The 25,052-nt window shown below is 40.9% G+C and overlaps 3 protein-coding genes and 1 long non-coding RNA gene across 6 annotated transcripts in view; 3 read left to right on the top strand and 1 right to left on the bottom strand.

Annotated features, from left to right (window-relative positions):
• CFAP43 (cilia and flagella associated protein 43) overlaps positions 1-2,523 on the top strand; it is a 43,181-nt gene extending 40,658 nt beyond the window's left edge. For both annotated transcript variants that reach the window (XM_068197995.1, XM_068197996.1), the window contains 3 exons: positions 435-515; positions 1,425-1,578; positions 2,222-2,523. In XM_068197995.1, coding sequence (XP_068054096.1) covers positions 435-515; positions 1,425-1,578; positions 2,222-2,379 — 393 coding nt within the window. In that variant the 3' untranslated portion in view covers positions 2,380-2,523. The remainder of the gene's footprint in view (positions 1-434; positions 516-1,424; positions 1,579-2,221) is intronic.
• A 1,362-nt stretch (positions 2,524-3,885) lies between these two features.
• SFR1 (SWI5 dependent homologous recombination repair protein 1) lies at positions 3,886-7,689 on the bottom strand. The gene is given in 6 exon segments (XM_068197994.1): positions 3,886-4,876; positions 5,024-5,410; positions 6,547-6,662; positions 7,268-7,372; positions 7,375-7,418; positions 7,420-7,689. Coding segments are annotated over 6 exon segments (873 nt in total). The 5' UTR covers positions 7,449-7,689; the 3' UTR covers positions 3,886-4,684.
• LOC137478262 (uncharacterized) lies at positions 6,433-8,268 on the top strand. The gene is made up of 2 exons (XR_011001475.1): positions 6,433-6,658; positions 8,014-8,268. It is a non-coding gene; the product is annotated as an uncharacterized lncRNA (long non-coding RNA).
• A 911-nt stretch (positions 8,269-9,179) lies between these two features.
• COL17A1 (collagen type XVII alpha 1 chain) overlaps positions 9,180-25,052 on the top strand; it is a 60,818-nt gene continuing 44,945 nt past the window's right edge. Inside the window, exon 1 of one of the 2 annotated variants that reach the window (XM_068197976.1) lies at positions 9,180-9,921. In XM_068197976.1, coding sequence (XP_068054077.1) covers positions 9,666-9,921 — 256 coding nt within the window. In that variant the 5' untranslated portion in view covers positions 9,180-9,665. The remainder of the gene's footprint in view (positions 9,922-25,052) is intronic. The other variant, XM_068197977.1, reaches the window with a different exon arrangement.

The following is a 25,052-nucleotide window of genomic DNA, read 5'->3' as shown; positions in this document are numbered from 1 at the left end:
TAAATTCTCTGATATGTCAGTTACTATGCAGATAGAACAAGAAAAGAACTAAGAATTATTAGGAAGCCACTAGACAGAAAATAATGATTTTCCTCTCTAGCCTAAAGACAGACTGTCTTAGGCCTCCAGCTATGTTAGCTTAGATTACAAGAAAAAGCATAGCTTGGGGTTTTTGACAGCCTCAGCATACTTGTTTGGCCCTTGTTTCCATTATAAATATCTAACAGGTAACATCCTTTTTAACAGCTGCACAGTCTAGCTCACACAGCATCCAAGCATATCCTTACAAGGTCCATTTACGATCACTAGTAAGCTTTACCACGGCACAATTCCAGTGTTTTGAGTTTCACATAATATGATTTTCTTCATAGAAGGGTGGAATTGTTTAGAATGAACAGGCATAAGAAAATTTCTTTCTGGTTTTATTTCTTCAGTTCCTAACTGTGCAGAACTATGACGCCCACATTGCTCAGCACCTAGCAAGGATGGAGCAGAGCCTTGGCATCATGGATAAGGTAAATCCAAGGGAACCACCACATCTGAGAGACACACACATATATAGATATAAATATAGATATATCACGTATTTGTCCATCTGGCTTTCAATAGTTTCCTCAACTTGAGCTGTGCTGTCTACAGCAGCAGTTCTCTAGTGTTTGGAAGCAGTCACACATGGATTGCTGCAGAGATGAAGCCTGTCTACTTGCTCTGTTACTGGAATTAAATACTTTCCTATCCTGAGCATCTGAATGCAGATCTGCTAATAATTTCTTGCATAGCACTGCCTATAGAAGTCACTCCTCCATTTCTAATGAAGCATTCTTTCGGTCTTCACTGTTTAATGTTTCTCTCCAGGAGCAACAGCCTGTTCAAAGTATCCCTTCCCTTTGTATTCAAAATAAGAGACCCAACAATCTGATTTGCTGGCTACTTCATGTATTTCATCATTCCAATTATGACTGTCCTTTTTTTAAGTTATTTCACTGGATTTTTTCCAAGTTGTGCTAGTTGGCATCAGCTTCCTCTTCCTCTCCAAGCTTTAGTATTTATCTTGTCCCTTTACAGCCCATCCATCAGCTTCAGCAGCTCCCAGCAGCCAAGAGCATGTCCTTAACTCGCTGATTCCATTGACTTCCTTTTTTCCCTTTGCCTTTCAAGTTTTATCTTTAATATATCTATCTTCCTGACCTATACCTCTTTATTCCTTGGCTGTTCCTTAAATTAGAACTCCATAAACTGAGATACCATGTGTGAAAGACACTTTACAAAGTAAAGCTTACAATGTGCTAGTAGTCAAATCAACATACATGAGAGTCTGTCAAGCTACAACACAGTGCTTAAAATTATAACTTTTTATCATAAGTTTGTCTGAACAGTTTTTGTATGATCTCATATATTGGCTTTATTCATCTCAAAATGGACAGTTGCACAAGAAGAATGTGAAAAACCATCAGAAAAAAGTCAGAGAGCTGAAGAAGTGCATCCGTCTAAAAGAGCAAGCGAACTACGAGCTCAGCCTGCAGCTGAAGGAAATGCTTGTCTCTGTGTCAGAGAGGATGCACATCTTCGAGGCAGCTGGTGAGTCCAGTGAGGCACTGTAAAGCACAAGCAAAGAACATTCAGAAAGTAACTCCAGCGCTGGACAGTGCTGTTCTCCACCATCAGCTGAGGGGCAAGGAATGCCTGTCTGTCATGTATTTGCACAATGAGCAGAGTCCTTCCTGCCAAAAGCTAACATGGTTATGAACAGTTACCTGGAGACTCTTGTGGCTCTTGTAACCAAAGCTAGCTGAATTCCTGGAACTGTTCAAGTCAAATTATTACAGTCATTAATAACTTCATAGGCAACATGCTTTCATTTTGTTCTGAGAGTTGTTCAATGGGCTTCTTTCCCCCCTTCCAAGAGAACAGAGAAAGTAATGTGGAGCTAAGAATAGTACTCACTATTAGGAAAACTTACAGAGATCTTTCCACTAGTGGAAAACAGTTACAGATTTGCAACACAGTGGGTACCTTCTAGAAGCTAAAGAAAGCATGCCCAGTGCCTTTTTGAAATATTTTGCTTTATTCAGTACTATAAAGGCTCTTAAGCCCAACTGTGAGCCTTTATTAAAATGCTTGCCTGGTTTATACAGAAATTGGAATAACCCCAGGACATGTCCCATATAGACTACACATCCCCTGTGAGCACAGGCTAACACTAATTCTTTGTTTTCTGCAGACACACGGGATATTTCTGAAAAGATCACAAGGCAGCGTTACCAAGAGATTGTGAAGCAGAAATACCTACGGAACCTTATAAGGGAACAGGAAAAACAGCTTGCAATTCTTCAGTCAGAAATTGAAAGTTGTAATCCAAGAACACTCCATATTATTTAAAAATCAGAGATGAATAAGAGATGAACAACACCATGGTCTTATCCAAGGGAAAAGAGTTTTGACAGCTGATTCTTCTCCCTGAACTTTTCTCTCCACAAATTGTTTCTTCTATAATTCCTTTAAATAACTTCAGTTTGAAAGATGTATGGTTGTCTGATTTGTATTTTTTACACTTGGTCTTAATCCCATTATATTTCAGTTGATGAGATTTATTTCTACTGGTTTTATTATATAAACTATATAGCTCATTACAGAAAACAAAGGATACAAGAAATTGTAGACTGATAGAACAGGTATATTTGTATGTCCATTGTTTGCAATATGCAATTTAGAACCTTGTAAAGAAATCTATGAATTGGCATCATGTCTATGGATTTGACATAATAATTTACCCTTGTGATGGCACAGATGTAAGTTTCTGAGCAGATGTAGGGATGCTTGTCCTGACCATGTGTGCGACCTGGCCCTATCCCAAAGGCAGCTGTGCCTTACTGTGGTATAATCACCCACAGCCAGCAGGAGCTGTGGCTGCTGCCATGGGCAGAATTACAGGAAAACCAGGTTTGGAAGCATCTGGCCTCCTGAAATAGTTGCTAGCATCTCCCACCCCTTTACACTGAGATGCAGTGTATTTTCCTGCCAGCTCCTTCAATGACAGCTAAGAAAAATAAAGAACCTGTGATAAACTACTACTGGAGCCCAATCTACCTTCTCGGGCATTCTCCCTGCTTTTAATTTCCCTGCTCCGTGGTGTGTGTGTCAATCCTTCTTCTTTCATAAAGTCACATGATATCTAAACCCACTTCATTGTGAGAGCAGCAATAGCTTTGATACCTTAGCTTAGAATTCTACATTTGTAAGAAAAAACTATGTCAGTTGTGATCCTTTATATCTCTCTTTTTTTGCTTTATCATCTCTAATTGGGATTTGTAAGGATTCTAATTAGATCTCACTTACTACAAGACCTTTTGTCTTTCTGCTGAACCTAGAAGCATCATCATTCCAACCTCAGTGAAGATAACTGGTACCTGGACCAGGCACCATCATCTTTTTGCACATGTCCAAAAAGGCAGAGAAATAGTGCTTTAAATACTCAAAATGTGATTTGCAATAAAGACTGTTCTGCATTAATTCTCCCTGGACAGCAAGAGTCAGTATTCTTAAGAGCAAGTTGTAGGTACAGGCTGAAGTCTAAAGAGCCTTAACCAATGGTTAAAAGGTTCTGTATGATCTTTGATTTTCTTTCTCTTGAGATGTCTAAGAAATTACTCCCTTATTAAGGAAGCAGGCTATTGTACCTGCAAACAAAAGAGATAGGGTATAACCAATAAGAAAACAAGACTCCTAGCAGGGAGAATTGTATAGTCATTAAGATTTATGTATTGTTACACTTGAGAAACAGTGATTTTAGGGAAAATAAAAAACAAAAGGTACCATGATGAGAAAGTAAGCAATTTCAAGTTAAATAAAAACAACTTTCAAAAAAGGCATTTGTTGGAGAAGAAATGAAATTGTAAAGATTTATTCAGCTTTATGATGCTGTGTTTGAAGCAATCCCAATAAACAAGGCCTTGTTTTTCTTATTTATTTGAAGAGAGAAAACACCTTGGCTCTCAGATGTAGTAGAATAGGAAGTTGGTTTCAATTTTCTTGCCTTCCCTTCTATTACTCAGGCTGTGGCAGAATGCTTATGAGACAGCAGCTCTGAAGAGACTGACCAGAACCTGAAAGCAGCTGCATTATGACACATTTCCCTCAGCGGGAGTTAAAGCCAGTGAGAACATCTTATCTCGGCTCTGGAATATGACCACCATGAAAATCAGTTATCTTCACTTAACTCACAAAATGCTGTCATTAGCCTTCATTGGCTGACTGGCACCAGGAAGACATTTGTAAAATGGGTGTATCTCCCAACAAACTGAACTCTTCCCCGTCTGAACATGAACAGAATTGACAATTTGAGTTATTTCAATACAAGTAACCATGCAGACACTAATTTTAAAAAATGGACTGCTTTCTACCTGTTTAACTATGACTTAATTTTATTTTCATTCAATAAAAATTCACTGACCAAGTCATTAAGACAGATTCTCCAAAACATCACGAGTTTGATTTTTTTCCATTAAGTAATGCCTTTTACAGTGCCTACTGTATGTATGCACACAGCTTTACAAGTACCTCTAGAGAAAACCTCCTAACCCCAAAGCATAACGTCCATTGTCTGACCAACACTTCTGACACAATCAGAATTTATTCAGTCTTTTCTGCTTTTGTGTCTGTGCAAAGAAAGCTCTGCAGCTGTAGATTATGCATCTACAAAATCTTCTTCTGTTCTGCTGTAGTGCAGTAACTGGTCTTCTAACCCAAAAGTGTCGATGAGCTGAGTGAGACTCGCTTTCTTGCCATCTGCGGAAAAGGCCGACTGCAGCTCATACAGCATCAGCTGGGTGCTGCTTCTCCACTTCACTATCAAAGCCTGCAGCTCAGACAGGTTGTTCTGAAATTGGGACACACAAAAAAAAAGAGTCATCATCTGCTGACCTAAGGGGGTTTTGATACCCTGCAGATAATCTTATAAAATACCTTAAACTGAGACAATACACAACCACCACAGTAAAAAAACAGTGATTAAGTATTGCCTCACCTTGGATCGATACATCTTCACCAGTTTGAGCCTACGAAGTAGCTCTTCCTTCTCTTGCACTTGTTTCACCAGCTTTATTTTCTCTTCAAGGGACTGCTGCTGACCAAGATCAACCTGTAGCACATCCAAATTCTCTGCTGATCCACAGGGATCACTCTCCTGTGAGGGACTTTTGAAACATGTATGTCCAGTGCCATTTCCTTCCAGGTTTTCAGAACCATCTTGTAACCTGGAACAGTCTGTACTCGTCTCTGGCGAGCACACTGTGTCAGCACCAGCAGTGTCTTTTTCTTCAGTGTCTATTTTGAGCCGCTTTGCCACTGTAAAATTGGCATTAAATGAACGTCTTGTTTTCCTTAATCGTTCTCTCAGAGCTGCGCTCATTTGCTAAAAAATAAAAAAAACCAGAAAAGCCAGGTGGTCAGAATATTCTTAAATTTTTATCATATCTCAAGTAACTGTTTACCAATCATTATTATTTACATAGAATATGTAATATATTTAACTATCATTGTAAAGCCAGACTTCCTAATTGTCTGTATAGCCGTCAAAAACTTGACCAAAGTTAACTTCTTCCTTTCACTTGTATTTGCACACACAGCCCCAAGATATGGAAAGGTGTAGCTCCACATTTTCTTGGACAAAATCTTGTATTCTGTTGAGGCAAACTTACTCATCTAGTGTTTGTGTAAAAGAAATATGGTATATTTCAACTTGGCTAATTTTATTCTACCAATTTCCCCTCTAGTTTAATGGAGGTAAGGGTTATTTTCCCTGCTGTTCCATCCTATACATCTGTATTAGAACTAGTACAAAACATCTGCATTCTAGAACATATTAGAAAAACCTATATAATTTTGACCTGTTCATGCTTTGAGACACTTTACAAGCATCTAAAAACATTTTTTTTTCTTCAAAATAATTATTTGTTATAATCTGTGTCTAACATTTTTATTTATGGAAATGCTCTAAGATACAAGAGTGAGGGATTAGTTACAGAATACTTTCAAACCAGGCTTGTCCTGCATAGATCTGGATGTTGAGTGTGACAGTATCACCATTTCACATCCCAGGATAGGACCAAAGCAGAGCTCAGCACTATGGAGAATATACAAACTGAAAGCACTGTACTTTGTTCCACTGCAGGCAGAAGTCATAGAAAGTCATCCTGCATGCACAGCAACCTAGAAACATAGGATATGAGGAAACTGAAGAATTTTAAAGATTGAAAGAAAGAAGCAAAAAAAACCACCACATGCCCTATATAGTATTTAAATTTATTAATATGCCATTGGGTTATGCTGCTCCATCACTTTGTATTCACAGCAAGCATCTGCATTTTCAGAGCAAACTACACCAGGCACGTTCCTTACCTGCACAGCCTTGTAGCTAGAGGTATAAGGTGCCTGTCTCTAGCCTTCCAGCAAGCAGTATCTCAGTGACTTCTGTCTCCTTGATGATTTCACCAGCATTTTTGTTACTATGAACAATCACATTATTGGAAAAGTAGGAAGTTTTCATACCTGTTTCCCTGAACTAGTGCCCTGTGCAGGTGCTGCCCCAGAATCCTTTGGAGTATTGCACAAAGATGGCAATTTATCCAGCACTGACTCTTCCATCTCGAGATAAATAGCTGTCTCTGTTAAATGACAGAATGAATTATGGTGTTATTGTCACCCGATTATAATGAGCCATGTGGCTGCAGAAATGAGTAAAAAACTCTAATATGAAATTCTAAGGCTTATTTTCTAATTGGCATGTTCAAAAAGGACATCTGCGTAAGTTACACAACTGTTTCATGTGCTAAGTAGCATCTTGCTTTGTGAACAGCTTTTCTTTGAGAGGATGTATGACACAACTAACTGCCATGAAGCCTTTTACAATCCATTTTATATATTATTTTCCCCCTTGCTCCTAAAGCTTTCTGAAGCCAGGAGGATTTTTGTTGTCCACAAATGTAAACAGTCTTTTCTATAGAACAATATAATTGGGTATCCAGTCTCATGTGATCCTTCTGGGGATGCTGCTTAAAAAAGTAATTACTCACACAGGTGGAAGTTTTGATTAACAGGAAAGATCCCAAGCTCACTCAGAAAGGCACCTTAATTAAAATGGTCAAGTCACACCTCCCAGCACAAACCAACTTCAAATTGATTTGGCAATGTTTAATTTCATTTAGCAATTGTGAATCACTACTAATGACCAGAATGCAGCTGGAAAATCAACAGCTATACCTCCACTCACCTGCAAATTGCAATTGCGAGTTTTGAAACAGAAGCCTCTCAAGAATAAAATCCAGTAAAACACAACTAGGCAACACAGGGCTGGCACAAGGGGCTTCCTCTTCACTGCCAAAGCTTCAGTATGCCAAAGCCTTAACAGCCCAGCAACCCTGGGCTTGATACCAAAGGATGGAGGTCCTCATTTATCTTAGAAGTCAACATTCCCCCAGCTGTTCAACACTGAACATATGGCACTCTATTAAAAAACCCCAGACCTTAGTAAGGAGTCTAGTTAATTGGGTATTTTAGCAATCTATCAATTAAACAGGAAGCCACAGCATCCATGAAATATAACGGAAGCTTAATACTATTATGTCTTTTTGTAAGGAAGAGCCTAGAAAAAGCAACAACATTCTTATGCATACTGTATATCACAAATATGTAGTAAGAATTTTCCAAGGAGCAAAATAATTTTAAGCCTAAGAGATAGCTTTAAAAACCCCAAGCAATCCTACCGATTTTCTGCCTTTACTTTCTAATGCAAATTCGTTTTTAAATGACCATAACAAATACTTTTTCCTCTGGTTTGCTAATGCTGTTACTTGGCAGCATATTCACACAGATCTCCTGCACTCTTAAAATCATTTCCCTGTATCTTCGGCTAAGAATCCTTGGCATTCTCGACCAGTAATGCTGTTCACCGCACAAAAAATTCTGTCCAGCAAGTAAAGAAAATTTGAAGGGGAAAAAGACGATTTTGCTTTTCAGTACTTACTTGACTTTTGCACTTTGGGTACGTCTGTAACTACGTCCTCTGTCTTCCTGCTTACAGCTACGTTATATAAAGGCACGCACTCCTTACTGTCTCAACAACACAAGGCTCTATTAACACTCAATACTTTTAACACAATACTATTATCACTCAAGCTTCTGCCTTGCTAGTTTTCCACCCGCAGAGAAGCAGGACGAAGACTGGGCAGCCCATAAGCAGGGCCACAGACCCGTGGAGCTCGTTCTGAGTTGCGGCACCGACCCGCAGGGCTGAGCAGCGAAGGGAGGCCCCTCGGGGAGCACAAACCCCTCAGGGCCCGGGCGAAGGAAGAAAGATCGCGGCGGGACCGCCCTTCCGTCCCTCGCCGCCCTCAGCGCTTCAAGCTCCCGCTGCCGGGGCCGGGGCGGCCCCGCGCCTGCGCGCCGCGCGTGCCCGGGCGGCGCGAGCTGTTGGCGCCTGCGCGCAGTGGGAGGCGCTGTGGGGCTGAGGGGCTGAGGGGCGGGCACGGGGCCTGAGGGGGATCCCGGGCACGGAGCCTGAGGGTGGTCCCGGGCACGGAGCTTGAGGGAGATCCCTGGCACGGAGCTTGAGGGACGTCCCGGGCACGGAGCCTGAGGGACGTCCCGGGCCCGGAGCCTGAGGGAGATCCCGGGCACGGAGCCTGAGGGAGATCCCGGGCACGGAGCCTGAGGGTCATCCCGGGCACGGAGCCTGAGGGACGTCCCGGGCACGGGCCCGGGCCCGGCTCCGCGAGCGGGAAACACGGACCATCCCCAGGGACCTCGGAGACTTTCCTGTTGCATCTGGGCAGGCCAGGCGGTGCTTTGTCCCTTAGGCCAGCGTGAGCTGGCCACGCCATGGCTGGGGTCTGGGTCAAGGCCAGGTGTCACCTCACAGAATCAGCTAGGCTGAAAAGTTCTTTAAGATCATCGAATCCAACCTATGACCCAGCACCACTATGAGCCTGGCACCAAATGCCATGTAGAGTCTTACACACTTCCAGGGGTGGTGACTTCAGGACCTGTGGGCAGTCTGTTCCAATTCCAGTCACCATTTCTATGGAGAAATTTTTCCTAGTGACCAACCTAAACCATCCCTGGCCTAGTTGTAGACGATGAGACAATGTCCCTGCAAGTGTCCCTGTGCCTGGGGAGGGAGTTCTGCCTCAGTGTGGTGTGCTCCCCGCTATGGATAGCACAGTAGGCCCTTTGGTCACAGCCAAGGGAACCACAACTCTCCACCTCAAGCTGCAAAAGCCTTTATCCCAGGAACTGTCTCCTCACATAAGGGGAAAAAGTGTAACCGAGGGACTCACTGGGAGATGTGTGACATGAGCAGCACTGTAATGGTTGTGGGAAAGAAGAAAATGAAGAAATTTGACTGGAGAAACAGGGAGATTGTGACTGTGACAAGGAGCAATCCCAGCTGTGGCTGCACTGTGCAGTTCAAGATTGGAGAGTTCCCTGACACTCAAAGGTGCTGCTGAAGTAAGAGTGATTTTCCTGTTTCTGCCAGCTGTACACCTGGCTTCCCCATGTGGATATTTTTCTCAAAACTGATTTGTACAAAATGTTTTTCAACTGTAACTGTCAGAACTGACAGAATGAGCTGAGGAAGCCATAACAACAACAGCTCCCAGCCCTTAGGGATGATGTCCCGGTGTCTCCAGCACTGCCCACAGCCGAACTGCCCCGAGCTGTGCATCGATGCCTCACGCAGCTGTGCTGAGAGCTGCACGTGGGGTACAGGCACCCACATGCTCTCGCTGGATCATGCCCTTAGCTTGTGTGTCAGAACTGCAATAATTTCCTGCCTGGTTCCTGCTGCAGATGAGGACACTATTTTCTCTTCACCTTGTGTAACTCCCATCTCTATTGAGACCAGAGACAGTCTGGAGGTAAGAGGTGCGTAAGCACTGAGTGTTGTAGGTGTGATAACATGTTAGCAGTTGCTGCAGTTTTGACCATGAGTTTTCACAGATTCACACATTTCAAAGAGGATTTGACAGGGATGATAGCAACCTTTTACTCTCCTACAGTAAAAGGTATCAAAGCATTCAAAGCCCATCTACAACAAGTTCTTTTCAGAAATCTGAGAACTTGAGGCCCTTAGGTTACACCTTGTATAAGATTTTATCTGTGAGTGAAATTGATTTAGAAATAATATTTTCAGTAGCAAATGTGGGAATTTACATTATGTGGTGTTGTACTATGTTTTGTAACCATCTACCACAAAAACCCTGCTGAACAATACCCCAAGTATTGAGGCAGTTTGGAAGCATTTTTTAAATCTGCCCCTTTTTTGGGTTTTGAGTTTGTTTTTTTAAACCTTCAGCTAATTTAATTTCGCAAATATTTTAATTTTTAAATATGTTAGAAATGGACTCCTGAGTGCAACAGTGAAAGTGGTAATATAACTTCTGCTGCAAATTTATCAAGAGGGTTGAATACTCTGGAGCTTTGTGATGGCGTGTCTCCAAGTTCACAGGGTATTTCCTTCAATCTCAAGGATGGTCCCTACTTTAAATTACTCATGCTCTGTTGTACAGACATGCTAACAGATGAGTTGCACAAGAACAACAGAAAGTTTGAGATTTTAGATCATTTGCCAGGTGAGATTCCAGTAAGATTTTACAGGAACATAACACACGAAAAAGTCATCCTGTGCATTATCATTGCACTTAATTAGAGCAACACCCAAATGCCCCACCCCAAGTGAGATTACAGATTGTTTGGGACTGGGAATATGGAACGATGGTGCCATGTGTTGGGTGTGTGAGTTTAGTGTGCTACATCTGGAGTAGAGGAAAGGAAATATTGTCGTCAGTATTCACTGATGGGCAATGACTCTAGAAAAAGATCTTATTCAGGTTGGTATTAAGTGTTTAGCTGTGTTTACTCCGTTTACCTATGAATTTACCTGGTTTTTACACAGTACTGCAAAAACATGACTGGCCCAACACTTGGCTGGAAGCTCCTGCAGAGCTGGGAACTAGAGTGCCATCAGGCACTATCCAGTGACTATCCAGTATTTTTACTGCAGAAACACAATAATGATGGATATTATGTTTTCTTCAATTGGTAAACCAGAGTCAGACTGAAACCTTCCTCTCAAAAACTGCTCATCTGCTTTCCTTGAGGAAAACAGATTCTCCATGTGTCATTGATCCTGGCATGTTTATGGCACACTGCAGAGTGTTTCTCATGCTCTTCAGTTAAGATTACCAGTATGTGTACACAGTAGCACATTCATTGCAATACAGTGTTGATTAAGCACTATAATGCTGTTGTTTGATTTCTTTGATTCCTCTTGTGATCAGAAGAGTTTGGGGTAAGCAAAATAATTGGAAAAAACTGTAGGAAATTGTGCACAGGGTAATAAAATTATTGATCTCTATTTGCTGAACATACCACTTCCCTTCAGAGATATTAGTTTCCCCAAGGAACCAAAAGGAAAATGTGCTCCTTGGTTTTATTTTCTTTGGTATTTCTGCATTGACATTTTAGTGATCAGATTATTTTTTCTTCCAAGTGTACACCAATTTGGCTGCACAGTTGAAAGATATTATCCATGTACTTCTCAATAATCTTGTGGTACCAGAAGAGCACTGGAGCACTGGGGCTGACACATCAGCATTCTCAGGACAATTACATGTTTTAATTCCCCTATGGGCATCATCTGTAGTAGCAAAGACAAAATGCAAAGTAATAGTAAAGGATACTGGCTTTGAGTTTAGAAACTCCAGTTTGAACTTTATGGGTTCTCTTCCAGAGTTTCAGGAGCATCACAAAACTTCCATTTAACAGGCCTTTTCCCCCTAAACATCGCCACTGAGTATCTGGGATGTTAGTCAACATACTATGTCTTAAGGCACTTATGTATTACCCCCTTCTCTCATTTTTCTGAAATCTGTTGATCTTGTTTAAAGCCAAGTGATGTATCCTGATGCATGAAGTACACTCTGCACTGTCTGAGTCTTCTTTCTTGCCTGGGGCAGGAGGGTGGGGTGCTTTTATGTGCCTAAACACTAACTGCTGCAGAAAGTTTAAAAACCCTACCCACTTCTGCATCAGCCTAGGGCTGTGGTTTGGCTGGCTGCAATTCACTTCTCCGAAAGGTGTTCTGACTTGCTTGTGGCCATGTAAATACACCAAGGGTAGGACTTTATAAACCAGCTGGAGTAAAACAAGTTTACTGCAACAAAACCTGTCCTTGGGAGATGGATTCTATTCTCATTATGGTGCAAATGCCCAGTAACTAAAAGTGAAGTCCCTAGAATGACATCAGCATAAGCTAAACCAAAAGTAACTTTTTTTTGCCTTGTCTGCTTTACATCTGTGGCTTAGAATTTTTGAGGTACCTGTCTTGAAAAGAAAATCTGCCTGGATTTATTGTAGCTGAGGGGCACTGCAATTTGCCATTACAAAAGATAATGTAAGAGCCAGGTGAGATGAGCAGCGTAGCTCTCACTGCTGCATGTGTGAATAACCAAGTGGGTGAAGCACAGTGCTAATAAAAGGGGTCGGCATACGATTGTCTCTTATTTCTGTGTCTCTGGGAATTTTCTCTGATACAACAAGTCAAATATTACAGTATGAAGTCTTTATGAGACTGTAGTAGACAAAGGAAACAATAAAGAGACCTTCAATGTTCTTGTCTTTGCTGGAGAAGTGGTTGATCATTATTTTAAGAAAATTCAAGCCTTTTAAATCTAAGCCCTTGCCCAAACTAGTCCCAGTACAGCTTTTGCCATCTCTGATGGCCTGAGTATATTGTCATGTTAAAAGTATTTGAATTGTAGCAGAGCTTGAAGAGTCGTTTCATTTTCTCACATACCTGCTATAAGAGTTCACTCTGTGCTGTGTGCACGTAACTCTTGGGTTGCTCACATTTATCTGTACTGCTGGAATTAGTGAAGCTGAAAAATGAACGTGGTTTATTTGCAAGTGCAGACGAGCTGGTTTGAGCAGTTACCTATAGTTTGGAGGCCTTGGGGGGACCCAGTGGATTAAACTGGTGTACCAAACAAGTCATCCAGTGAGCATGTAAGCAGAGATGGAGGCTTCTCCTATTTCCTGAACTGATGGGGGTTTCCCTGTTGCTCTGAGTGCAGACATGAGTGACAAGTGTTCATCATCACCTCAGCAGCACCACTGGTTATTTTTTTGTTTAAGAACAAATAACCATCATACCTAGCACACCCAACCAAACTGCAGCATCAGCAGGCAAGATTTAAAAATACACTTCCTCCCTGGAAATGAATTAGATCATTTACCTGAGGCTAGAGAAAGCCTTATAAAATAAAATTTTAGAAGTCTTTTCCTAAGGATGAAATATTAAAGTGTTCATGGCAGTTTTCCATCTCTTATACTGCTGAAAATAAAGTCATATCTAGAGGGCTGAGATTTCAGTGTGGCAGTGTTATCTGGCACTGCCACCACCTTATGTGGCAAATCAGTCTCACAAGTGAGTGGGAGCTGGCTTGAAGCTCTCTCCTGGTTTCTGTACAGTTAATAACCAATGTAACATTTCAAGTATGCATGATTGTTGTGAGATGGGGGATATGTCTGTGGAATATTTATGCAAACCAAATCACATGTCTAAGAACAGCTGCCTCAGAATTGCGAGGCTGGCAATTCATCAAAATTTGTGAACAGATATGAAACTGTCACTTCTTAATGTAAAGGTTGAGACAAATTCTTAACATTCAAAAGATTTAAGATACTCAAAAACAATGGGAACTCAATAAATACTCTTCTCTCACCTCTTCTCCCAAAATACTCAGCTAAAGGGAAGACAACATAATTGTCTTCAGTGCCATTTCCTTTAGCAAGGAAAAGGAAATGGGCAGTGAAGCTTCTTTCACTTCTCCCTTTTTCTTGAGTGAAATATACAGTTTAAGCTAGTCATGGCTCATGAAAAATGAAATTTTTCAGTGTTTATGACCTGTATTGCTTTTGTTCCAATTATTTCCAAAGCAATTTCAGTGCAAATTTTCTACTCATATTCCTATCTGAAATAACTGTGTTTTGAGTCTCTTTCTCTACACAGAAGTGTACAGAAAGTGTACAGAAATATACAGAAAGCTTTACTGACAAGTGTGTAATATTTTCTTACAACCTCTGTGGTTCAAGGGATTACTGTTACAATATTTTTACTCTTGTGTTGTCTTCCTATGGAAGGGCAGCTTAGCCCTTGTGACATTTGAAGTCATTGAGAAAGTTCCTGCTGAACTGAAAGGAAGCAGAACTCTGCTGTCCTGATGGAACTTTAGTGGGAGTGTGGCATATGGAGTCAGCTAATGGTATTACTTCATGTGGTGCTGAGGATACTGGAATTGCAGCTGCCTGCATTACTGTGTTTCATGCTCTGTGGGAAAGCCACCAGTCTCCCTCTCAACACATTAAGGCAGTTGTATTTTGGGTGAAGAACATTTGTCTTAAGTGGAGTGCAGGAACACTGAACTGATGCTAAGTGAACCAAGCTAGCAAACACCACCTGCTTTAACTGGTGGGATGTTTTCCCTACAGTAACCCAGGTGACTTCAAGTCTGTGTCCTGGCTGCAGTGACCTCCACCACACACATCAACAGACATTGAACAAGCTCTCATTGTCATCAGCCTCTTTGATACAGCCATGCCATACCATATTACATGACACTCCCGAAATGAGAAATCTTGCAGTTCATTCACAGCTGAAAGAGTTATTCTGGTTTTGTTGCTTTAAAGTTTAGTGCATTTTTTTCCTTGAGTTAATTACAAGCATTTCATGGGTAACATACGCCAAAATAAGCAATGTCATCATTGTTAAATGCATGGTGGTAACTCAGCACATGGGTATGTACTGACAAGTTTTCTCTTGAAAGGCTCCTCAGGATTTAGATCAGCAGATAGACCACTCTTTAATTTTACATGGTGTATACCCTGCCTATTCTTGAGACTGTGAAACTGGGCATGGATAGTCTTAAAACTGTTCACATGCTGTATGTATAGGGAGTCTTATGTAGGATTCATTTTTCTAGGATCAACAGTGCACAAATGGGTGTACCCTACTTAACCACGTGTGACATGTGGGTGCAAAGATTAATCATGCATATCATTATCTACTCCCTACAGTTTACTCTCAGTGAGGAATTCTGGGTCAGACATTTTTTTCCTTAAAGCAGGATTCTAACGATGTAAAATCAAGCCTGGAAGCTGTGAAACTCTCTGGTTTAACACTTCCTAGTCCTAAGGTTTTCTCTCCAACCTAGAAACATGCTTCCTCACAAATACCACTATAATGCAAGAGCTACTTCTACTTTGCTTAACCAGTTAATGTGCCTAGCTGTAAGTGCTGATTTTCAAAAGATCTGTTTAACAACACAACAGGAAAAAACAAAGCAAACCCAACCAAACAAAGGGCAATAGGCAGAGGTGAGAAATGACAATGAGAGGAGGGTCTCTTCTCCAGAGAGAATGTTTGTGCCAGTATCTCTTGCTGAAAGGTCTTGGTGTTTTGCCTTCTCAAGGAGTTTCAGGTTCCATTTAGTACAAATAATTAGCTCTCCTTACCTATGTCCAGCTTCTCAGGTAAACATGGGTACATCTTGCAGGCAAGAAGTACAAATACATCTCAAAAGCCAATACTGAGAGATGCTGCAAGCTTATGCTGGCAGAGTCCCTGCATAGCAGTGCCAAGAAAACTGCAAATGAAGAAATTACCCTTTCTGCTCAGTGCTGCAGCCAGATCTCCATCAGCTCTGCCAGCCTCTTTATTCTAGATTTTTCACAGTCAAACTTGTAGTCTGATTTTGACACCAGACAGCCAAACTGAGGTACAGCACTCTGAAGAGCCCACCAGGCAGTGGAGAAGCTGAAAGAACCTCAAGAAGCTAAATAATCAATAAGTTTTCCTTTTATTATAAATTCCAGTCCACCAAAGATTGATTGCCATGCATATTGCCAAGCCTCAGGAGCAGGCCAGAGAGGTGAAGTCATTCAGTGATGCACTTTTAAGACTTGCGTGTGTTACCAGGAGAATGGGAGCAATACCACTGAGGAGGAACCAAACAGGAAAGATGTGGCTCACATATATTCCTTACAAAGAAAGATTTACTTTTTTAAGTAAACCTATGTGCGAGAACCATCCCCACAGATATGATAGAGAAGTTGCAATGATTTACCATCCAAATGTGGAGGATCAAACTTCACACTCTGAGGTTACCATGACAAACTCTTTTGCAGCTGTTAATTATTGCTGCATTTATTTTTTAAACAGCAAAACCACATGGGCCAATTTCATCTTTAGTTTAGGTGGTTTCATGGGAATTGATGATTTTATATCAACAACTAATTTAATTTAATTAATTTGTAAGATTTCTGTTCATCTGCATAATTTGGGCAGAAGAAAGGTAAGTAAAGTGAGATAAGATTGAATGCTCAAGTGCTTTCTTTGTGGGAAGTAGCTGTGTAGGAGATGCAGCCTTCTCCAGTATTTTGGTCCTTTAAAGCCATTACTAGAATTAATGCAGCTGTACTCTAACATTCCCTGTACAATTATGTCCCACAGACATGTTCAAACTGGTGCTGTATGTAATTAAATTGTGAATTCATCAGCTTAGGTGGAGGAATCCCAAGGGGTGGTTACCAGATCAGGAAGGTTTTCGTGAAAAGATGGGTGTGTGTTCAGAGCATCTTTAGAATATATTCCACAAAGGAATGTTGAGTGTGTTTTTCTACTGATTTTGAAAAATGCAAATCATAAGTATTAAAAAAATGCATTGAAGGCACGATCTTAGTACATTCTTCCTAATTCTTTAAAATACTGTTTGCGTTTGTCCCTGACAGTTCCTGAATACTTGACACAGACATATTCTATGAATATTGCACATTCACACAATGCACAGCAAACAATTGTCTTCTATTGGATCATACACTTGCTTATTGCTAAGCTGTTTATGTGTTGGGAACTGTAGATTTTTTATCATACACTTGACTTGTATTGCTTCTAGATGCTGGTCTTTATTTACTAGTTTGTTGTTCTTTCATTGTGCAAACACTATGCATTAGTTATAGGAAAAGCTGAAGGATTCTGCTGACGCTGCAAATAGTTAAGTAAACAGAACAGAAGTAGGAGCATATAATTCTAATAGCCCCTTTAACACCAGCCCAGCCATGGTTCACTGCCCTCCCACCTGTGAGCTAATTGCTCTTGACTCTGGCAGTTGCTTAGTCTCTGTTTCCATTCCATCTTATTCCCACTTGGTCTCTGTCTGCCTAAGTTTTCATTATAATATTTTTTGCACATGTATTGGCTTGTTGATTTCTTTATCTTTTGCTTGATTGCATACACTTGGCATATGTCAGCTGCCACAGATGCTCTTCAGCTACATTTTGGGTACTCAGATGGAGGGGATTGGACCTCTTCATGGATGAGGATGGGGATATACGTGTATATCAGTGTCTCACTGTGCATTAGGTATTGGGCATGGCTGTTTATTAGTAAATTAATTTGGTTCCAGACATATTAAGAACACCAGTTTCCAATACACACTGTTCATGCCTGCACTCTTAAGGAAATACTTACAAAGCTAGGAGTTAGACACTGCCTGCTGGTCAGGTAGATAAGGTTCACAACAGTTTGGCACTGGTTGTTCTTCATTAGCAAAATAGGGTAGTTTTTACCTGCAGTTACAATTTTAAAGTCATTTGCAAAACTGCCAGATTTATCATCAAAACAGTGCTTAACTGAAATGTCATGCAGTTAAACCAGACCAGCATGCATTTGACAGCCTTGGGCAACACTAGGAATGAAGTCCCCGGCTCAGCACAGTACTTAAAAATGTGTGTAGCTTCAAGCACCTGGGTACTCCCTGTGAAGACTGGAGGTAGTTCCCAGTCAGAAGTCTAGGAAACTCAATGTCTGAGGAAAGCTGCAGGAACAGGAAAAGCTTAGTTTGGTGTTGAAAACTGTCATGGCATATGTTATAACAGCATTCAAATACATAAAAGGTGACAGCAAAAAAGGAGATGAGTTACACTGAAAAGAGAAAAGAGGAAGTGCTTGTCGGCTCAAGATACTTGTTTGGAACTTCAAGACATTTTCTAACAGCAAATATGGGGGTTACGGAGCAGATCACATCAGGAGGCTCTGAAACCTCATGGAAAGTTTTAAATAAAAACTTGTGAGGAATAATTAACATAGAGGTAGGCTTTGGACAGAGAGATGGACAAGAAATGTAATTGAAGGCCTTTTCAGCCTTGATTTCCACAGTTGTGTGATTTTATGTGCTTAAAATTGCACACGTACCGTCAAAGTAAGTGTATAAGACTCTCACAGTGTTCTTCTTTATAGGCTTAGACAAATGCTGTTCTGACTGAAGTGGGAACAGTGGATCAGTGCTCTTATTTGGCCTCATCTTTCAAAATGAAATAGCTTCAGTGAAATCAGTAAACTGAACTCCAAAAAATACAAGCACTTGTTAGTGAGGGTACTTCAGATCACCACCTGTACTGTGTTTTATCCATTAGTTTTGTAATGCCATTGTGCCTAACAGAATGATTTCTTAGTACAAATTTTAATATTTGGGAGGAGGTGTAAATATTTTGTTCTGCACTCTTTAATTTATGCTGAAAACTAAAAACACCTTTAGGTGTTGTAGTTACAAAGCCTTCAGCTGACAACTTTAATCATGGATATTATTAAAGTAGAATCCAAAAAGCACCTTTGCAGGCACTGGGTAAGGAAGGCAGCCACCATACCATGCATCTGGCAACCCTGTGATAACAATAAAAATATCCAAAAGGCTCCATGCCAGCAGGAACATCTGAAATACACAACATATGGAGTGAGGATGAGCCCAGAATGCCTTGATTTTAATAAGAGAAAGCTGCGTGTTATCACAGGTCTCACAAGACAAATTTCTGATGGAAGCAAATTAATGAGAATCTGAATGGCTGTGAAATGAAAAGTTTGAATAACAACTAAGTTTCCAGCCAGTCATCTTCCTGAGAAGAAGTGACAAACAACAGACCTGGCTTTTGGAAAAGGCAATACTTTTGTGCTTTGGATAAGAAACAGGATTTTTCAAGCAGAGACATGAAAATAGAGGTGGGCACAGTCAAAAGGTTCAGAGCCAAGTCAGAAAACTTGCCAAAAACTGGAAGCAGAGGCAACTTAAATAGCTTGGATCCAAGTTTGAGTGTTCACTTGTGAATGTGTTCCTCAGAACTATTTAGAAAAAATAATCTGCTAGTCTGAAGTCAGTGATCAAATCCTGGAAAGGAAAGCTTCCTTTTTCACCAGGGTTCTTCCCTTCCAGCTGAGCAGCTGGAACACAGTGCATTTGCCATCATGCCATCTTTCATCCTTTTGATTTTAAATACCTTCTTGGTACTGGAGAAAAGCTGGTTTGTAAAATGAGATCCTCTTACAGGTGACATTGTATAAAGGAGTGATAGAACCACTCCTGTCCCTGACTGGGGAGAGCAAGGAGTAAAAGAGTCACTTGCAGCTTAGGAACCAGATTATAGAGGCTTTCCCAGTAAAGCCAGCTGCTGCTCATTATGTTTCTCTGAATGCTCCTTGTTTTGTGTTTGTTATTTTGCTCATTGCAACTGAAATTGTAATACTTGTTTACCAAAATACTTATTTGGCAAAATGTAATACTTGTTTAGCAAAAATAGTGAGCTATTCCAGGAAAATCCCCCTTGTGCAAGGCAATGCGACCCTCAGCCAGCTTGAGGTCAAGAGAAATGAGTGAAAGAAGTCAGGAGGGAAAATGAAGAAGTGTTCCTGCCTAACTCCATAGAAATGAGTCTTGGTGAAAAGAAAAACCATCTCCATCAGCTCTGGCATATTGGAGAGCTGGTCCTACAGTTGTCACCTTAACATTGTCGTTTTAATCATAGCAAAGAGTGACAGCTCAATTAAATGAATTGTGATAGATGCAGCAACTTAGGATTGTCTGAGTTCCTACTACACATGAACTAACTGTAAGAGTGCCATGCATGAAAGAGCTGCATGATTTCTATAAAAATAATATTAGTTCTTATTATTGTTATGCTATTATTACTACTCTTTTTACTACCACTACACCAGCAGACATGGGCAGATATTCCAGAGACTGCATGGCTGAGAATGTAAGGCTGTGAGATGACTTAATGATGGCATTCCAGTACCTGAAGCGAGCCCTAAGAGAGCTGGAGAGGGACTTATGACAAGCGCAGGTAGTGACAGGACATGAGCTGAATGGCTTCAAAATGAAAGAGGGCAGGCTTTGATCAGATGTTAGGAAGAAATTCTTTACTGTGAGGGTGTTGAAGCACTGGCACAGGTTGCCCAGAGAAATTGTGGATGCCCCAGCCCTGGAAGTGTTAAAGGCCAGGTTGGATGGGGTTTTGAGCAGCCTGGTCTAGTGGGGTGGGGTCTCTGCCCATGTCAGGGGGCTGGAACTAGATGGTCTTTAAGGTCTCTTCCAACCCAAACCATTCTGTGATTCTAGGATTCTACCTCTGTTCTTACAAGGCAGAAGTAAATAATATGAGAGAGCTCACACTTATCTGTTTTCTTCTGGGTCACAAATCTTCTGTTTGTTTATTCTTGAAAAGACTTTTTTGGGTTGGAATTAGCATATCACTTGTGGTTTGTATGGCAAAGGTGTGTCTGGCTAGAGATTTGCTTGCAGAAGCATGATCTCTAATGAAAAGTGAGAAGCTTGGAAAGGTTCCCATTCTGAGAGAATGGAAGCATAAACAAAATAACCATGAATGGTGCTGAAAACTGCTTTAAACCCACATGAGAAGAAAGCTGCAAACTAAAAGATTGTCCTAGATTAAAGAACAGTGAGAGATCATTAAAAAAATTGGAAAATATTTGTTAATGAGCTGTAAGCCATGACTTTTTGCTTCTGTAATATTGCTCAAATATTTATTCTTATTCTAACTATTGATAAATGGTGTGTCTCTAACTGCATTGTAACTCCAGCCAGTTTCCAGCTTTTACAAATGTCTGTTCTTAACTGACTCAGAGTCAAGGCAAAAAAGAAAGTGAGTATTTTAACCCTTGTATCTGTTTTTTTCTGAATGGCTTCTGAAGAGAAGTATTGAGTCTGTGTCGTGACTGTTCTCTGTGGATCTGGTCTGTTCTGTTTCTGTGGGGACATTTGTATGGTCAGAAATTCTGTGCCAGGGTCACGGATGTAGATGAGAAACTTGATCGAGATTGTTGAAGTGCTGCATGTCAAAATAGAAGCAAGTCCACAAATGGTGTAATTTTAACACAAGATACAGGTGAAAGACACTGTGAAAGAGATAAATAGCTACTATTTCTAAAAATCCATATTTAACAGCAGAATTTGAGAAAGATAGACCTTGCATCTTTTGGCCAAGATCATAAAAATAAATCCCAGTGTTGAGAAAAAAAGGATTCCAATTTCAGTCTGTGCCAGCTTCCTCATGACCAGAGCAAAGATCTGTGTTATCTCCAGCATAACCATCAGGGAGCGGGCAGCACGCTGTAGACACTTTACTCTCTCCAAACTTTTTCAATGACCAGTTGAAAAAAGAACACTATGATTTCTGCAAACATCATATAAAGGAGTTTCTTTGTAAACAACCAGTTGACCCAACAAGTCAAGACAGAAGTATGTTCTGGTGAAGACACCTATAACTTCCCTTTGGAAATACAGGCACAGTTGAAGTACTAAATTTGAAAAACTCACAAATCTCTGTTTCAATGTGAATTGAAATAACATCTGTCCTATGACCACAAAACCTAGAAATTAATAAATTCCCATAACTACTTGCTAAAAAGAGAAGATGAGGAAAATTTTTGAAAGAAGTAGAAAGAGGACTGGTAATATCTCTGTCTTGAGGAAGATACTGAGAAATTCTTGAAGACAGGAAGAGGTAGAAAAGTGTTGGAAACATAATTTTGACAATGTAGGAGAATGTTTCCACAGAAGAGACAGCTGAAGAAGTGAGAGCTACTGTCTCAATAAGATTGACTCATTCTTTACTTCAGTAATTTTTGAAGTGTGAGAGAGAAGGGTCTCCAGCCTCAGAACTAACAACACGTCCAAAGCTTCCAGCTGCCACGTGAGGTGTGTTCTGGAGAGCGATTCACCGAGAGTCTCATGTCCCATCTTGTGCTTGCAGTCCTGCCGGAGATCAGCAGTCTTCTAGTCATGTGTATTGGATAATAATATTTTATGCCTCTGGAATGTATCCTCTAATAAAGGAGTGCCATTTAAATTGGGCCTTTGCAAGCCTGCACATGGCAGGTTGAGCCTGTGTGCCCCAGGAAAAGCAGGTGCAGCATGACAGCAGCCAAGAAGGATTCAAGCCTTTCTGAGGACCAGTTCAGCAAATAAATAGCAGTAGAAACAGGAATAAAAGCATTCTCACACACTTTTCTTGCCACAAGCAGTTATAACAAGTGCTATGTCACCTTCAGAACCAAAATAAGATCCATATTGCTCTTTTATTTTGTGTTATTAATCCAGATCTAAACAAATGCAATAGGAACAAGCCCAATCCAGCTTTATGCTAATGGAAATCAATCTCTTGATTTAAAACTATTTTGCAATGCTCAGATAAGCATATGTTTGGAAATTGATTTATGGTTGTGAAGAACCCAGGAGAACAAAAAGCTGGTGTGAGCTGAAATGCACATCCCTAATTATAACACCAGTCTGTATTGTGATAAATTCCAATCCATGATAAATCCATAATGATCAGTGGCAATAAACAGGGCTTACAGCAGAGCATGTTCCCTTAGAAGGAGCACCGTAGTAACCCAGCAGGGACTTTTCATTCTGTTGTTTACATTGGCCATGAAAAATGAGCACCACCCTGAAATGCTTGAGAGCCTAATCACAGGAAGTACCTTCCTAGCAAAGAAGAAGGATGATGCTGACAGAGACCATCTCTGGATAGAAATCTTGCAGAACTCTGCAGCCTTCCATTCAAAGTCTGACTCAGGAAATTTGCTGAATGGCTTCAGTCTTTATTTTTCATGGAGGATAGCAAGAACTTCCCAGGATATACAGAGAACATCTGTTCTAACATGTGTGTACAACAGCCCTTTCCCCTCCCCCCCCCCCCCAAACTTTGCACTTAAGCTTGACAATTCCCTCAAAAACCTCATTATTTTAAAGGAAGCATTTTCTCAAAGCCCCTTCAGCTCAGGACAGACTGTCTAATCACAGGGTTGGAGAGAACAATGTGAAAATCAGAGGTTTAAGTCACTGTACAGTACATGTTTGCAAGTCCCAAGTGACTATATTCACCATTGGGATGACCTTTCCTTGGTTCTCCACAAAAAATCAGAGTGTTTTGATTTCATTTTGTCGTAGGTTTCAGACTAAGGTTGCAGTTCAGCTGTCCCTGCAGCAGCAGGCCTGGTGCTTTCTTCACTTATTCCCCAGCAGTGATCCCAAATGCTTGGCCAGATTCCTTGGACTGGGCATGAGCTGTGGGCTTTAAGCACGATCTTGTGCTTAATTTCTTCTAAGTGCCCAGGTGCTTCCAGGAGATATTCTTGTTCTATGCACAAACGCACCTGACTGACACAGCATCAGTGGCACTTGTATTCCTAAAGATTCCTGGATTGTGAAATAATCCTTGATCCAAAAATGACACTTTGAAACTCAGCAGGGAAAAGGACTTGCAGGGCAGGAATGTATAGGACTGGAAAAGGGGAAAGCAAAAGAAAACTGCTCTCAGAGACCCTTCAGGCACCGTCCCCTGCATTTGCCGTCCTGCTAATGAGAATCCATCTCTCTGTATAGGAGGTGAGTTGCTACAACTCTAGCTGAGCCTGCCTGAGATTTTTCATCAGGATTTTTTTGCCAATATGTTCTTTGAATTTTCTGTTAAGATTGCAGACAGAAATCATGCTTATTTGCCAACACCCATAATTTTCTAAGGCAGATCTCCAAGATAAGCAGAGTTTTTGTCCAGCTTTTGTCTCCAGCTTTTGTCCTGTATGCAGTTTGCACTGCAATTCTCCCTGTGTTGATTTTTGTAAGGGTGCTTAAACTCAAACGCTTTAGACTAGCACAGGTAGAACTGGTAGAATTATTTGTTTGAAATACTAATTGCTTGAAATTTCAACCATCGATGTACTGGTGAGCTGTTCACAAATCACACCTTATTTTCTTTGGAGCTGCCAGAAAGACTTTTTTAAAGTATTTTGTTTGTGGGTTTTTTTTTTGTTTTGTTTTGTTTTTTTGTTTTTTTTTTTTCCCATGGAGACAGTTTTTTGTAAACAGCTTGCTTTGACTTTTCTCCACTATGTGTATTGGCAGCACCACAGCCAGGTCATCTGGCACTGGTTGTGTCCCTTTGCTATCTGCCTGAAATATTTGATATGTGAGGTTAGCACACATCGTTTTTGTCTAAAAGGCACTGGTGCTAAAACTGTGTTAAGGGTTCAGAGGTGGACTTTGAAACAGGCAGGAGTTCTCTAAAAGCCAGGGGACAGGAAATTATTTGATTCTGTGAATGCAACTTGCATGGTATGGTAAGTAAAATATTCAAGGACTGGTTCCTTTTGACCAAGCAGATTGGCCTCATTGGGAAAAACCAGCAGCATCAAACAAGAGCCTCAGCCCAGCTCGTAGCTGTGCTGCTATATGCAGCATGTGTTGCAGGCAACTCTTACCTAGAGGACAAAGTGAAAAAGATTTTTCATCATGCCAGCACTGTGAAGGAGAAGAATATTATGCATGCAAATTACTTTACTTAAACTCACAGTGAAACCCCTCAGAGAGGCAGGGATCAGGCTCATCTGCTTCACAGCCCTGTTCCGTGGCAGATTCTGTGGTGTGCTGGACAGCTGGAGGAGCTCCCTAATTTCTATGGGGACAGTGGGGTGGGGTGTGGAGAGGGGGGGAGGGAGCGATAACAGCAGGTTACCTTTGCACACAGATCTGTTTACATCGCAGCCTTGATGCCATTAGAGGTGAATCTGACATGGGTGATAACTCCTGGTTCTGCCAGCCAGCTCCTGCTGTACAGCCTGACCTGTACTGAGTTGTAAAATGTGCCCA

Source organism: Anomalospiza imberbis, chromosome 8, assembly GCF_031753505.1.
Source record: "Anomalospiza imberbis isolate Cuckoo-Finch-1a 21T00152 chromosome 8, ASM3175350v1, whole genome shotgun sequence".
NCBI lineage: Eukaryota > Metazoa > Chordata > Aves > Passeriformes > Viduidae > Anomalospiza > Anomalospiza imberbis.
Note: the sequence above shows the minus strand (reverse complement) of the source record. Positions and strands in the feature narration are given on the sequence as shown.